Source organism: Drosophila bipectinata, chromosome 3L (genome assembly GCF_030179905.1).
Source record: "Drosophila bipectinata strain 14024-0381.07 chromosome 3L, DbipHiC1v2, whole genome shotgun sequence".
NCBI classification, from domain to species: domain Eukaryota; kingdom Metazoa; phylum Arthropoda; class Insecta; order Diptera; family Drosophilidae; genus Drosophila; species Drosophila bipectinata.
In genome coordinates this window covers 5,067,397-5,082,424 of record NC_091738.1, presented here as the reverse complement: position 1 = coordinate 5,082,424, position 15,028 = coordinate 5,067,397, and the positions used below count along the sequence as shown (strand labels likewise).

General features: G+C 42.7%; 3 protein-coding genes across 4 annotated transcripts; 1 reads left to right on the top strand and 2 right to left on the bottom strand.

Annotated features, from left to right (window-relative positions):
- Nucleotides 1–471: 471 nt before the first annotated feature.
- LOC108127808 (carboxypeptidase B) lies at nucleotides 472–5,245 on the bottom strand. Its single transcript, XM_017245108.3, has 5 exons — nucleotides 4,996–5,245; nucleotides 2,028–2,703; nucleotides 1,466–1,576; nucleotides 1,196–1,350; nucleotides 472–866 (listed from the first exon to the last, which is right to left on the bottom strand). The coding sequence occupies exons 1-5, from the start codon at nucleotides 5,082–5,084 to the stop codon at nucleotides 575–577; spliced, it is 1,323 nt and encodes a 440-aa protein (XP_017100597.2). The 5' UTR covers nucleotides 5,085–5,245; the 3' UTR covers nucleotides 472–574.
- Nucleotides 5,246–9,229: 3,984 nt separating this feature from the next.
- LOC108127707 (carboxypeptidase B1) lies at nucleotides 9,230–11,007 on the top strand. The gene is made up of 2 exons (XM_017244922.3): nucleotides 9,230–9,921; nucleotides 9,974–11,007. The coding sequence occupies exons 1-2, from the start codon at nucleotides 9,379–9,381 to the stop codon at nucleotides 10,922–10,924; spliced, it is 1,494 nt and encodes a 497-aa protein (XP_017100411.3). The 5' UTR covers nucleotides 9,230–9,378; the 3' UTR covers nucleotides 10,925–11,007.
- A 112-nt stretch (nucleotides 11,008–11,119) lies between these two features.
- Nucleotides 11,120–14,994, bottom strand: smid (nuclear valosin-containing protein-like smid). Of its 2 annotated transcripts, none has more exons than XM_017244918.3 (9): nucleotides 14,836–14,994; nucleotides 14,524–14,647; nucleotides 14,079–14,453; nucleotides 13,983–14,030; nucleotides 13,534–13,871; nucleotides 12,165–13,475; nucleotides 11,771–12,103; nucleotides 11,489–11,713; nucleotides 11,120–11,427 (listed from the first exon to the last, which is right to left on the bottom strand). In XM_017244918.3, exons 1-9 carry the CDS (start codon nucleotides 14,890–14,892, stop codon nucleotides 11,356–11,358), a joined length of 2,883 nt encoding a protein of 960 aa, XP_017100407.2. In that variant the 5' UTR covers nucleotides 14,893–14,994; the 3' UTR covers nucleotides 11,120–11,355. The 2 variants fall into 2 exon arrangements, with proteins under 2 accessions (XP_017100407.2, XP_070136421.1); XM_070280320.1 differs by having other exon boundaries at nucleotides 13,983–14,027.
- Between the last annotated feature and the right edge of the window lie 34 nt (nucleotides 14,995–15,028).

Below are 15,028 nucleotides of genomic sequence, written 5' to 3'. Positions count from 1 at the left end.
TTTATTGGAGACATTGCCGACCTGGTTATGACACCAATTTATATGCTTCCGTTTATGGCAGAAGGTAAACATGTAGTTCCCCTTTCTTAAAAGCAGGGCTGGGAAAGAAGACTTTTAAAAAAATGGTACTATTAAGTATGGATTAATTGTCTATAAAATGTTCCAATTTAAATATCAAACTGAACACTCTTTTAAAAACCAAGCCCCAAAACAAACAAATTGTTAATGAATGTCTTTGTTCCACTAATGAAATTCAGTTTGAATGGAATACAAAAAATAAATTGTGATAATCACAAACTAATGGAATTCTGTCTTCCATTAAGCATGGCTTCGGGCAATAAAATAAATAAAATATTCAATGGAAAAATCTTTCGAATTAATTTTATTAATTTTCACAAGCCAGAGATAGAACCTTTACAGTGAATTGCTGAAAGGAATTAAATAGAGAACTTCAATTTCATTTTGTTTCAATATTCGTGTCTTTAATGCTTAACAACAAGTTCACTAATTAGTTTAATTTTAACAAACAATAAATTCAATTCCTTAAACAGAGTGGAAATACGAGAGTTTGTGTTTAATATAGGCTGACATGGCGGATGAACTCCACGAAACCGGCGAACGTCTCCTTGCAAACGTGTATGATATCGTGGGCCGGCACATGGAACTCATCGCCGGGCAACTCGATCGTGTAGGAAAGTGGGATGCCCAGGTTGCCGTAGGCATAGTCGTCCAAACTGCCGGAGGCCTCGTACAAAATGGAGGCGGAGGTGCCGGTGGTGTAGTGGGTGCCGCGGTACTTGGCGATCTGGTTGGCCGCCCTCAGAGCCACAGAACGGAGTGTTCCCACAGTGGGGGGTACGGTATTTCTGCACAAGAAGAAACATTTTATTTTAATTAATTTTAACACTATCTTTTCTATTAACATTTACTAACTTAAATTTAATATATTCTTTATGTAAAACATTTAATAAAATATTTTCTTTAAAATGTAACTTTAATATATTTTTCTCTACATCCAACAAAATGAATTCAGTAGCAGAAATATTCGGGTTTAATTGCTTTTAGCAAATAATTGAAAAGTAAATTGAATTTCTTTCCGGGCCACCCCGCTGGCCGAGCCACGAGCCACGGATTTTCGACATCGGACATGGAAATGAAAATAAAAACGGAGAGTGTCCCGTCCCTCAGTACTCACTTCGCATAGCCGTAGGGATAAAAAATGAATTTGCCAAATGAGTGCACATCCAGGCTGAGTTTCACACGATGCCGATTGAATTCCAGATATCGCACTACGGCCGATGTTTCCGGTTCGGAGTTGGGCGACGTTCCGGAATAAACCTCTGAGCAGAGCTGTCGTTATTTTGGATTGCAAAAAAAAACCAAAAAAAAAACATTTCAAGGGTTAAAAACGCAGGGTCAATGGCGAAGGTCAATGTCGGGGTCAAACAGGTGGGCATTGACTTACGTTCTGGCTAGCACCCTGATAGTTCCAATGGTTTCCAAAGTTCCTGTTGATGTCCACGCCGGAGCAGGCATGTCCAGCATAACGATGACGGTTCTTGCGCCAGAAGCGATCCTATAAATAAAATAATTATTTTAGTTGCAGGATAAAATAATACAAAAAGCCTTTTTTCGTCACCAATATTTATATATAATATTATTGAAGATTATTATAGATCCCTATCTAAAGAGAACCAATTCAGTAATAACTAAATAATTTTAATAAAAAACTAAACGTATTATACTCGCTTGCTATTCCATGAATAGAATACGTCACTAAAAACCTATTTATAGCTTTAAATACATTTTTCTTTCATTTTAAAAGATGAAATAAAAACACTTTAAGTGTTTTAAATGGCCATTTAAATGAAATATTATATGTATAAATGAATAATGAGATTTTTAGAGACAACGAAAAGCACAACACATGTACACACATATATCTTAAGACTTTGTTTTCAAAATTTATGTTTCACTTTAGCTTTTGTCTTCAATTAGTTAAAAGATCCAACATCTATATGACTTACTGAGGTATGTGTGTATTCATAGCCATCGGGATTGACGAGCGGCACCAGGAAGACCTCCACATCCTGGAGGACTCGCTGGAAGGCGCGCAGGTTGCTGAGTAGTTCGTAGGCCAAGTAGAGAACAGTCTGGGTGGTGATCCACTCTCTGCCGTGGGTGGCTGCCTGGATGTAGGCCACTCGTCGGTGACGCACCCGGCTGTTCAGGGAAATGGACAGGGCTGCTATGTGACGACCCTCGTTGGAGCGACCCAGGGACTCGTAGCGGCAGTATTGAGGATATCTGGCGGCCAGTCCACTCATAAAGCTCAGGATCTCATTGTATCGTGGGTAGTGGGAGAAGAAGCCTCTAGCCTGGCGGCGAGATCGCCGTCGAGGACGCTGGGAATCCCCGCAATCGTCCTGCTGGCACTCTTCGTACTCTCCATCATAGTCCTCCTCAGCATAGGAACTGTTCGCCTTTAGGGCAGCCATCAGTTCCATAAGGGGCTGCATTTGGAAACTAACTCCCAGGCTGGACAGACGCGCCTCGAACTGGTTCTTCTTGCGAGGACTGACTGTCAGGACTGAGGAGTTCCTGGTCAGGAGCCAGAAGTCCAGATCAGCGTCATTAGTCTGCAGATCCACCATGTAGCGGAAGGCATCTTCCCCGCCATGCTGGACTGTGTATTTGGTGTAACTAAAATAATTAAGATTTATTAAAAACATTTCAATTTAGAAGTCTTATAAAAAGGTACTTTCAAATTAAAATATATTTTACTAACATAGAAGGAAATTAACACATTTCAAGCCACAATTTCAAGTCAGTATGTCAGGGTCAGGGAATCTATAGACTCGTGAGATAGGTGATAATTAATGGAACGTGATGCTAAAACAAATACATTTTTTTTCAGCCAACTGACAAGCATTTAATTAATCTAATGGCATAAACATTTTGACAGTCTGGCTTGTCCCTTTAATAAGTTATTTTTGCGTTGGAATTTGTTTTGTGATATGCTTATTAGCCGCGAATTATAAGCCGATAACCCGACAGATAATAATAATTAATATTATTAAGCAGATCCTCGGTCGACAGCGGGAAATCCCGATGATTGCTCCACATGTCTCAAACTAATTGGACAACAAATTAATTTATGTCTCGCCCTCGCCATCGCATCGCCTTCTCCTTTGCCGCCTGGCGTCAAAATGAGTTGTTTATTCATAAATTTATGCAAAGTGTTTCTATAGACATCCACTATTTTTTTTTTATCTTTTTGTTTTGGCTCTTTGCCACCTCGTAGCGCACGAATCGGTGGCCAATTTATCATCTCGTAAAATTCCACAACGGAATAACCGCAAGATACAAGAAATTGTGTAGCAACATGAAGACATAAAGCCAAACATACAGATGCCAACAAATATCGTTTTTAAGTCCATGCATATATATGCATTGCATTACGGGGGCTGGTGGGCGGAGGGGGCGTGTTTATTATAGACAATAAGACAACAAACAAAGACCCCAGCAAATAGCTAATCACGTGTGGCAGCCAGTGGTATTCAATGATAATTTAATTAAGCGCCCCCCGTCGGAGCTCATTTTTCATCTCTCTGCATAAAGAAACGGTTTAAATGTATGAATTTTTAAGTTTTCCCAAAACATTTTTAGGCAAATCAGTGCCCATTGTCGGCCGAATGATGCTGGCCTTGTGAAAATATCCAAAATCTCTGCATTTTTAAGTTTATATTTTCGAACTTGAAAATGTTTGATGTGGAAATCGTATTAGGAAAATTATAAGCCATAGTTTCAGTGTGTGTTTTTAATTCTTAAAAGTTGAATACTTGTTTTAAAAGGTCTATAAAATATAAAGGTTTTTTAAAGAAATCCTAAATTAATATTTTTTTAAAGCTATAGTAGCTTTTCTTGCAATTCAAGCTTTAAAAAATGTTAAAAATAGACATCTTCTGAGCATTATGGTAGAACTATGTATGTATATTAAACTTTATTTTAAAATTTTTAACATAAAAAAAAGCAAGTTCTAAGTATTCATTTTACCTTATTCATTTTAAAAATAACATTCTGTTAGGAGATCCTTTGATTTTTTTACTAAAATTTGGAAAATTTTAAAGATTCCCTTTCAAGCCCTTTATTTCATTTAAAAAATATATCCAAGTCTTGATGGCTCTCTCGGAAATCTAAGCGGAAGGAAGCTGACAATTGGAATTTGCTATTGACAAACGGAATTCCAGACAGTGGGTCAGGAACTCTGCCCCCCGCGACCACCGCACGCTCATCCATCACTCATACGCCACATACGCCCGGCACCCCCCGAGTGACAAACGAGGTGGCCGGAACCGAGGCGGGGAGTGGCATATTTGGCCAACAATTCGCATTGCGATCGCACTGGGCAATTACAAATCGCGAAAATTAGCAACGGAATTATTGTTTGTACAGCTGGTGGGTTTTTTACTTGGCCAAAACGACAAAACGTTTAAAGCTAGAGATGCTTATTAAGATGGTTTGTGGTAAGGGCTGCTAACCATGAACACTCTAAGGGCTCATCTTAGTAACAATTACTTTAAGATAACACTATTCATCTTTAATTAGCCTTTAGTTTTTAAGTAACTATTCAGAAACATAGTATTTTCAGAAACTTGTTTCAATATAAATCATTTCTAAAAGCCCCTACAAACTATTTATACTAAAATGTGGAAATTTCTTAAAATTATTTCGAAATTATTTTGGATAATGTTTCCCTATATCTGGGTGGCAACTATTTTGGCATCTCCATATCTGTCACTTCGGGTCAGGCAGAAGGACGTTACTGTCGCCGACAGCGTTATAATGTATGTCGCTGTTTTTATCGGAGCCATGGGATTTATGAAGGAAACCAGGATGATGCCCTAAAGAAGAACAGCCCGCTTGATGTCTTGTCCATTTTAAACATGATTTTTTTGTCTGACTTTCGATGTAAATTATAATTAATGTGATTACCCTTCGTAGCCGGCCAGGTTGTTGGCGAGGCCAAGATCCGCCAGGCCGATGAGACATAAAGTCAAGCTACACACGATTCCCTGCCACATTTTTTTTTTGCAATCCACTAGCTCTTTGTTCACTCAACTGGCCAATTATGTTTTAAAATATGCAGTTGCATGGACCAGCACACGTTTTTTTTTTTTGTTTTTTTCTTTTAATATTTGCCTTTTTTTATGCACTTTTTGTGTAGTCGGTTTGTTTAATTGTTTGCACGTTGCACTTGAAATTATTATGCAACCGATTCGAGAGCTTAGTGGGAATGATTAGCTTATTTAGTTAGTTTTTTTTCACTTTGGATATCACAATATTTAGTTAAAGCTCAGACGCGTTCCGTGCGCTCCATCTCCGGTCCGGCGGAAGACTAAAAGCCAGACCAACAGCCAGCCGAGAAAGAAGACGATACTGGCCAAAAAAGAGACCGAAAAAATGGTCTCGGATCAGCGGTTATTGTTTAGAAAAGTGAGTGTCAAGGTCGGACTTGTCGACCAGTTTTCGAGTTACGAGCCACAAAATAAAAATAATATTAAATGCCGCAAACGCGTCACGAGACAAGTTACGGGAAGCCTTTATTTTAATCGATCGCGGCACGCGTCTATATACTCATCAATACATTTATCTTTTTTCTTTCGATTAGAATTTGATTATTATTTTTGCATAATTTATTCAACGGGCTAATTCCCTTTAATTTGAACTTTTTCTTTTATTTAATTGCGTGCGTTTGATAGGTTCTTTTTTTTAATTTCGAAAACTTGTTTATTTTTTTTGGTGGTATGTTTGAATAAAATTCGATCACCGCAATAACAAATTGTTCTCTTTCGTTCTGGCTATTTGTGGATTTTGCATCCGCATGTGGCGGTTTATGAATCGATTCTGAAGCCGTTGCTTGTTTATTTTCAGGTTTTTATAGAGGAACTCGTATCTGTGGAGTTTTAACTTAAAAGCATATAGACGGGCTTCCTAATGTCATGATGTCGATTCGACGATGATGTTCTGTTTGAATCGATTTGAAAGTTCAAGATGTGCTCGTGGTTTTTTTCTTAATTTTTTGGATTCCCTAGACTTTGGAGCAGTGAACTTTCGAATTTGGCCAAAAAGAGGCAAGGTCACGGGCCCATCCAAATAGCCGGAAGCAAATGTTTTGGATCGCTGGGAACGGATCGTTGGCTCATTACAGTTACCAGTTACCAGTCATAGCCATCATCTAAAGACGCATTTATCGAGTTCATTAATTCGTGAAGAGCTCAAAAGAGATCTACATCATTATTTTGACGATCAACAGAAGCCAGGTCATTCAACATCTTCACCTCTCATAGCTCTGATATTTATATTTGATCGCTTGACTTTGCTTTCGGAACGCTTTTGTGTGTAATTATGACACTTGGCGGCTATAGCTTTGGGCACTTCCGCCTCAAATCCGATCGGATCGGATCGGATCGGATCGCTTGGAGTTGCATTTTTTTTCGGTAGGAGAATCGATTTCATGGATGTATCTACAAGATATATTGATCGAATCTGCGGCAGATGAACAAATGAGCCGCCTCGTCGGATATTTCCGGTGGACAAAGGCAGAACTAGTTTGGTTGAAATAATTTACATTTAAAATTTGTTTGTGACTGTTTTTAGCTTAATGCTTCTGGCGCAGGTTTAGTGGCAGCTCTCTAGCCGAGTTCTAAATCATCTTGGTATATATTTATTAGCCAGTTCCAGACACCAGTTGGCCAAAAGGGCATTCAACTTTTTCCGCACGCGGCCACTCGCAAATCAAATTTATTCGCTATCTTGGCTCAACGATCGCATTAGCTTTAAGTCTTATATATATACTCGCATAAGGAAAGATCTATTACGGGTTTCTATTGTTCCACTCAAGGCATATGGGTATTTGCATCTGAAAGACCTTTGGCGACAATGACGATGCGCTTTGGCCTTAACCATGAACATGAAATCTTTAATATGTCTTTTGTTTTGGATCGGAACTGGACTTGCAAACATATTTTTGTTTATATTTATTTTAGCATTATTAGATAGCATTATTCAAGAACTATATCAGTTCCTTAACTTCGAATGGAGTGTATTGTAATAATAAAGTGCTTATTGGCCTGCAGAGTGTGCCATATTGTTACAAAGCAATCAAAATAATCAGAATATTGCCTCAGAAACTATTCCATAAACTTAAATTGCCCTGCCACATGACAAAATCCGGCTCATTGGGATTGAGGCAGGTCCAGGCCGTGTTTCCCAGCCATCCGGCAATCCGAATTTGTTTGGCCATAATTGTTCGGAATTTTGTTAATTTGTAAACAGTTTTATGCTACATTACATTTCGTCATCGCAACAAGAGACAGCCATCAGGCAGGGGGTCTGGAAAAAAATACAAAAAATATAAGTATAAGCCCAGAATTCAACAAAGTTTTTGGCCCTTTATATTTGCCAACATGCTAATGACATAATGTGCATACTTCAAAAAGGGTGGTCCCCCTCACTGGAAACCCTTTCCCCACAAAAAGGGCGACCAACCAACCGACTGACTTACTGACTGGGAAAGGCTTCACTTGCTCCACCCTTGGTTCCCCTAATGCGGAACTTTGCGTGTCTGGGCCATGTAATGTTAAAAAAATAAAAAATCCAGAGAAATGTGTTTGAAATAAGGCCTATTAGAAGACTTTGGGATATCCTTTTTTAAGGAAAATATCTTTTAAATAAAATATACAAACATGAAGCAAAAATGTCGCTTTTTTTTCAATTAAATTTCAAGACTATATTGAGGTAATATATCTATTATTTTTTAGTTTTATTGGAAAAGGGTATATCGTATAGGGAAAGAAATAACAAAGAATTATGTAGACATAGCCAGGACGTAAATATATGGCAGTCGCTGTGTCAGGAAGTTGACTAAAAGACCGTTAAATGAAAATCAACACGAACATGGTTCCTGTATAAATCAACTGGTTGCGTTGCTCCCGCTATATGCCATAGATATTTATACCAATTTATATGGACTCAGTTAAGGATACAGGGCCAGACATTTGTTTGGATGTGAGTGTTCTACACCGAACTGCCGCGCACTTTTGACTTTTGCGTTGACATGACATTTGCCAGGCAATAAAAAATATACTACACTGGACAACAAATATAGGAGAAACTTAAGCCCTAGAAAACTAAGGTTTTCTTACGAAAATAAAGGTCTAAAATATTAAAGAAATAAAGGTTTTAAAAGAGTTTATTTCAAGCTATTTTTACGAAAAAAACTCTTAATAGAGAAGAAAATCTATCTTACTTTATTTAATTTTTATTTTTCAAAGTAAAACACATTTCTAGCCGCTTAGTGTTAACCGGAAGTCGAGATCCTCAAATGAACTTCGGCTGTAGAATGCTTAATGGGAACACAACTAGGACCTAAAGGTCCTGCCACGTTTCCCAGGGTGCACGCCAGCTCCAGGAATCCTTGTTTATTTGCATTGGAAGGGCTTTGGGCCTGGGCTTTTAAACGCCTACGCTCCTGCTGCTGCTCAAGCTCCTGAACTGGCTGGTGCTCCTGCTCGAATCCTGCTCATTTGCCTGCCCCACGCCCACTGCTCCACCAGTCATGTTACCTTGCCCCCGTCTGACATTTAGCATATTTGCGTTTTGTGGCAGCTGCTGCCAGGCTAGGGGATTCCGATTCCCGATTCTGATGCCGACTCAGACTACGACTCCGAGTCGGAATCCAAATCCAATTCCGCATTACATGCTACCGTGCCCAACTTATTAAACGTTGTCGCTGTTCCAGTTACCCACTGCGAACTATGCACTTGAAAAGTTAGGTAAAAAATATTTTTAATAATATTAAAAAAACTTTTTAGAAAATCTTTTAATTTTTTTTAAGAAAAATGTTAATATAACTTTCATAATAATCGATTTTTGAACCAAACTATAGCTACCCTTTTTGTTCAAGTGGAGCTAGAGGACCACCCTAATAAGGGGGTTGGAGTTTTGAGTGGGAGTACGGTTTTTTGGGCCATTTAAGGGAACAAAACTCCGGCCGCCAATGGTTAAGGCCCGCACAATGGAAGACAATCCCAAGCAGCGCACATGTCTGGCTCTGCTCGTGGTGGAGCGACTGCACCTGAACATCAAGTGCCAGGTGAGATTAGAAATCGTAGAATCGTAGCAGGCCTGGCTTAGAACTGATCCGAATGTCAGTATAAATCCGAATACCATTTCATTTGAGTCCATCACACCCGACAGTCCAAAACCTACCGAAAATTCCCCAGTGTAATATCCGATTCCTTTTTTTTTTGTCTTTTATTAATTTTTAAAATTATATATTGAAACATTGTTTTCGATTTTAAAAATTGTGTAAACATGTTTAATGCCAAATCGAAACGTACCACAAAGACGTCGAAGGCCCGAGTCCGGGATGCGCCCGTTACCCCACTCCGTCGGATGGTCATCCCACGGCCGGATGTCCTGCACAACTATCTGGAGTACAAGCAGATCAATCAGTATCTGGAGTATCTGGCCAATCGTTATCCCCACTTCGTTCAGATGTACACTTTGGGGCTGACGCATGAGAAGCGCGAAGTGCGTGCCCTCGAGATCAACTGGATGAACTCCGAGAATGTGGAGCTATCGATCCAGATGCGTGAAATGTCGCCCCCACCCTTTGTGGCCGCCACGAATGGCAGGAACAATGCCCCGGTGGTGCATGTGGGCGAAAACTGCCGGAACACGGTGTTCATTGAGGCGGGAACCCATGCCCGGGAATGGATCAGCATCACCACGGCCCTGAACTGCATCTACCAGCTGACGGAGCGCTACACCCGGAATGTTGATGTTTTGCGAAAGTTGCGGTTCATCATTGTGCCGCTGGTGAATCCCGATGGCTATGAGTACTCTCGTACTAAGGTGGGTCACTTACCAAGACCAGAGAGCCATGCCTAATCCTCCTCCCTTCTAGAATGCCAACTGGCGAAAGAATCGTCGCCCCCAGAAGTCGTCCAAGTTTGTGGGCACCGATTGCAACCGGAACTATGACATTTTCTGGGCCAGTGGATCCAGCAAGACCAACCGCAACACCTTCAAGGGCGACCGTCCCTTCTCGGAGCCGGAAACCCGCGCCATGCGCAACATGCTGGAACGCCTGAGTCCCAACCTGCTGTTCTTCCTCTCGCTGCACTCCTACGGCCAGAGCATCATGTACCCCTGGGGCTACTGTCGCGATGCTGCCTTCTACTGGCGGGAACTGAGCTCCCTGGCCAATTCGGGTAAGAGTGCCATCAAGTCATACAACGGACGGGAGTACCGCACCGGTAGTATTAGTTGCCTGACAAAGCGCACCATTGCCGGTTCCGTGGTGGATTACGTTTATGGAGTTCTCAAGGTTCCGATGGCTCTGGTCATGGAGCTGCCAGCAAGGGACCTCGGCTTCCAGCCACCCGTCGAAATGGTCAGCCAGATCGGGCACGAGAGCTGGTATGGCATTAGGGAGATGTGCAAGCGATCCTTCGATCTGAGAAACCAGATCAACCGGAACAACGAGCCGCAGCTGCCGCGTCCAACACGTTTTATTCCGGAGGACACCAATATCAATGGCACGGTCCATGAGAACGGTACTCCCATCCCAGTGGAGCACACAGCCGGCGGCGATAGCAAGGCAACGACTAAAAAGAAGCGAGTGAAGCGCACGATGCTGTCACATCACGAAGCCATCCTCAAGATGCAAGAGAGCTCGAAGCAAGGACCACAACCCTTTCCCGCTGGAATGTTTCCCCGGCAAATGGCCAGTTCCGCGCCGCCACTAAGGCCAGGACTGACCCGTGACCGACGGGGCGGCGGGGATGGTGTCATTCTCTCCAGTCGGGGCAAGCCACCAGTCGCCTCCACAATGCCGATAGGAGTGTTTCTCTGAGCGAATCGCGATTTTTGTTCCGTCCATGTTTGATTCAAAGTTGTCGGTATTAAATTAAATGTGAGTGCCTCAGAGCTAGGGAATACTAAGTATGTGTCATCTTAACCTTAGGGGAGGGAGGTTATGGTCTCTGCAGAAGGTGCTCTGTTTTATATTTCTATCTATTCTAATTTTAAATATTAAAATAACATATACTATTATTTCTAAATATACGCTTTATTACGTCGTTCTAACTTTTTTCTTAGTTGTTTCGCAAAACTTATAATTTTTTTAACTTCATTTCGTTAAAAAAAAAATTCAACCATAACTTAAAAAATATTCTTAGTTCGGTTTATAAAGGAAATAAAAATGAAAGAAAACTTTTGCCATTCACATACTAATCGATTATGTGTGCCTATGTACTATCACAACAAACAAATACTTGTTGAGGTTCACTTTTCGTCAAAGGCTGGCACTCGCGGTGCAGCGTATTTTTGTCGCAACTTTTCGTATACCTTACGGTCCTGGAAAATATATCAGTTTTAGTAGAGTTACTACTATAATTATTAAAAAAAAATAACCCACCTTTTCACCAACTGAGGGACGAAGGCTCTGCAATGCTTCTTTGAAGTGCTGATTGCCGACACACAGATCCTCGAGATTCGAGTCACCGGAGTTCAGGGATTGGCGCAGAGCATACATGGAGGCCTGCTTGACCAAGCCAGCCAAATCGGCACCCGTATAGCCTTCAGTTTTGGCAGCAATCTCCTCCAGATCCACATCATCAGCCAGAACCGGGCGCTTTCCATTCTGCAAGAAATAATAATTAGTAGTTGGTTTACAAAAAATAATATTCAATGTGCCCACCTTGGTGGTAGCCTTCAGAATTTCAGCTCGCTCGCTTTGCTCTGGCAGACCCACATACAAAATTGTATCCAAACGACCAGGTCGCAGGATCGCCGGATCTATGATGTCCGGTCGGTTAGTGGCAGCTAGAATGTACACCCCCTTGCGCTCCTCCACGCCATCCATTTCCGTCAGCAGCTGGTTAACGATGCGGGTTCCCGAGTTGTTGCCATCTCCGCCATCGGATCTCTTGGGACAGAGTGAGTCGAACTCGTCGAAGAATATGACACAGGGTGCCGAGTTCCTGGCACGTTGGAAGCAGGCACGCACAGCACGCTCACTCTCACCGACGTACTGAAAATTGACGTTCATGAATAAGAATTCGGAAAATAGGAACACCCTAAAGAGTACTCACCATATTCATAAGCTCGGGTCCCTTTACGGATATAAAATTGATTCCAGCCTCATTGGCAATGGCCTTGGCCAACAGTGTCTTGCCACAACCCGGAGGCCCGCAAAGAAGAACACCAGACGGAGCGGTCAACCCCAGACGCTCCAGCTTCTCAGGGTACTTGACGGGCGCCAGAACCGCCAGCTTAAGCTCATCACGGATGTCCTGCAGGGCGCCAATGTCATCCCATGTGGTATCCGGTACGGTTACGAAGCCTTCGCGCTTGGCCGATGGTTGCATTACCTTAATGGCCTCCACAAAGTCGACGAGGGTGAGGCAAAAGTTCGGGTCGGAAAACTCCTCTGGAGGATTGTCCAGGAAGTTTGTGAGCTCGGCCAGGGTGGGCTCGTAGAAATCGTCCTCTGGCTCATCAACTTCTTTCTTTACTGGATCAACGTCCATGGGAACGTTCTCGGTATGGCCTGGTTTTTCTGAAGACTTTTCTTCATCAGTCTTTTGTTCAGACTTCGCCTCTTTCTTTTCGTCCTTTTCCTGTTTCTTCTCAGCATTTTTTTCTTTCTTTTCGGAATTCTCCTCTTTCTTCTCGGCATTTTCCTCTTTCTCTTCGGAATTCACCTTTTTCTCTTTGGAATTCTCCTCTTTCTTATAGCTCTTCTCCTTATCCTCCTGATCTTTGGGATCAGCGTTTTCGGTTTTCTTCTCCTCAGATTTCTCCTGTGGTGGCTCATTAGGTTCATCGTCATCCAAAGTCACTGTGGTCATATTTTGTTCGCTGGCTGCGTGAAGCTCGCGGAATTTTTTCAGGGATCTACGCTTCACGGCTATGGAGGCAGCGCAGCCAACGAGTGCCATCAAATCGGCACCCACATAGCCCGGCGTAAGCTCAGCTATTTTATCAAAGTTGAGCTTCGGATCAATATTCAGTGTATCGCATTGAATGCGCAAGATCTCGCGTCGCTCCTTGCGCGTTGGTATGTGTATAGCAATCTCGTGATCAAACCGACCGAAACGTCGCAGACCCGGATCCAAGACATCGGGACGAGTGGTGGCCGCAATCACCACTACCGATTGGGCAAACTCATTGCCCTTCATGCTGTCCAGGCAAGTGATCAACTGGGACACGATGCGACGCTCCATGTCCTTGGAGGCATACTGACGATTGCCGCCAATAGCATCGATTTCGTCAATGAACAAGACGCATGGCGATGACATGATAGCGTGCTCGAAAATGTCGCGAATTCTTTCCTCCGATTCGCCAGATATTCCGCCAATCAATTCCGTGGCTGGCACTTCCAGGAGCGGCATCTTCAGTTGCTGCAAGAAAAACATGAAATCAGAAGACGAATCTTTAGAGCTTGGTTTATAAACTAACTCCACTGATAGCACGGGCTAGGAACGTTTTTCCACACCCAGACGGGCCATGCAGCAAAATCCCCCTAGAAGGCAATAATCCCAGATGAAAATAGAACTCTGGCGCCTTGATGTGAATCAGCTTCTCGCACAACTCCTTCAGCGTACTATCCATACCGCCAAGGTCGCGGAAACTCTCAGTAATTTGCCGTAATTCCGGCATCTTTTTGTCCTTTCGTTTTGGGGTATGTGGATCACGTGAATAGTGATGATGCTGCTGCTGATAAATGAGGGTCGCATTCCGTTGGTCACGCCGAGGAGCAGATCCATCGTTGTGGTTCTTCGCCGAGCTTCCATGGTCTGGAAAAGGTAGAGAATTCTATAAACAAACTGACGAATCTTGGTAAGCTATCGATGCAATCGGATATTTGCTTTTATAGCCACTCCCTTGATTGGAAGATCTCAACTTACTCTTATGTGGTCCCTCTGGTCCGGAAACATGAGCATTGGGTTTCACTACTAAGAATCAAAATAAGTAATTTTCCATAAACCATAAGTCCAACTTACGTTTCTTGGCAACAGATCCAAGTTCGTAATTATCGGACATCAAGCGTTTCAGAGCGCTGGTATGGCTGGGTGCAGATACGGGAGCCGGAGCTGGGGTCGGTGCCGGTGTCGGAGCCGGTGCCGGTGCCGAATTGGGTGACTTTCCATTCGTGGACTTGGTATTTGAGTCATCATCGGTATCGTCGCCACTGGATATGTCAATGGGCTCGCTGATGGGCTTGTCCAGGAGCGGCTTCCTCGGAGGCTGGCTGTACAGGCTGTTCATCATGTTCATCACGCTGTTAGAGGTGGGTGCCTCCAACTCGTCACTGTCTGATTCTTCGTCCGAACTGCTGGGCTTGTCCAAGTTGTAACTTTCCGATATAACGGCGAATGCTGGCACCGACAGGACGGTAAATATTTATTTATCAAGTAATTGGATATGCCATTTCAACAGTTTATTTACCTTGATGAACCAACTGCTTGAAGGGACCGAATTTGCGACGCGAGTACTCTGGATACTTTTGCATCAACTCCCTGGTCATCTGTTTCACATCCAAATATGTCTCGCCAATATGATCCTCCAGGTACTGAAGTGTTGGTTAAAAAGAAAATCAGTATCCGCTGCGACAGCCTGCGCCCTAACCTTGTTTTTTTTTCTTTCTTTGCATCAACGGAAAGGGCAAGGGTTTTTCTCCTCGCACCATTTTCGCCGGTTGCACGCCGTTTTTGCAATACCGCCTCGATTCCAAAATCCGATCGAAAATGGCTGCCTTACCTTTCTAACGCGATTCGATATCAGGTGGTCATGCAGCACCGGCTTGGACTTCTTCATATTATGTGAGAAGTGGCGTTTTGTCTCATTAAGAATCCACAAGGAATCCAAGCATTTACCGCCCGACGCTGCGTCCCGATAACTTTGCCTCGCGACGGCTCGTGAGTGGGTGGCGGGTTATCGATAGTTCATTTAT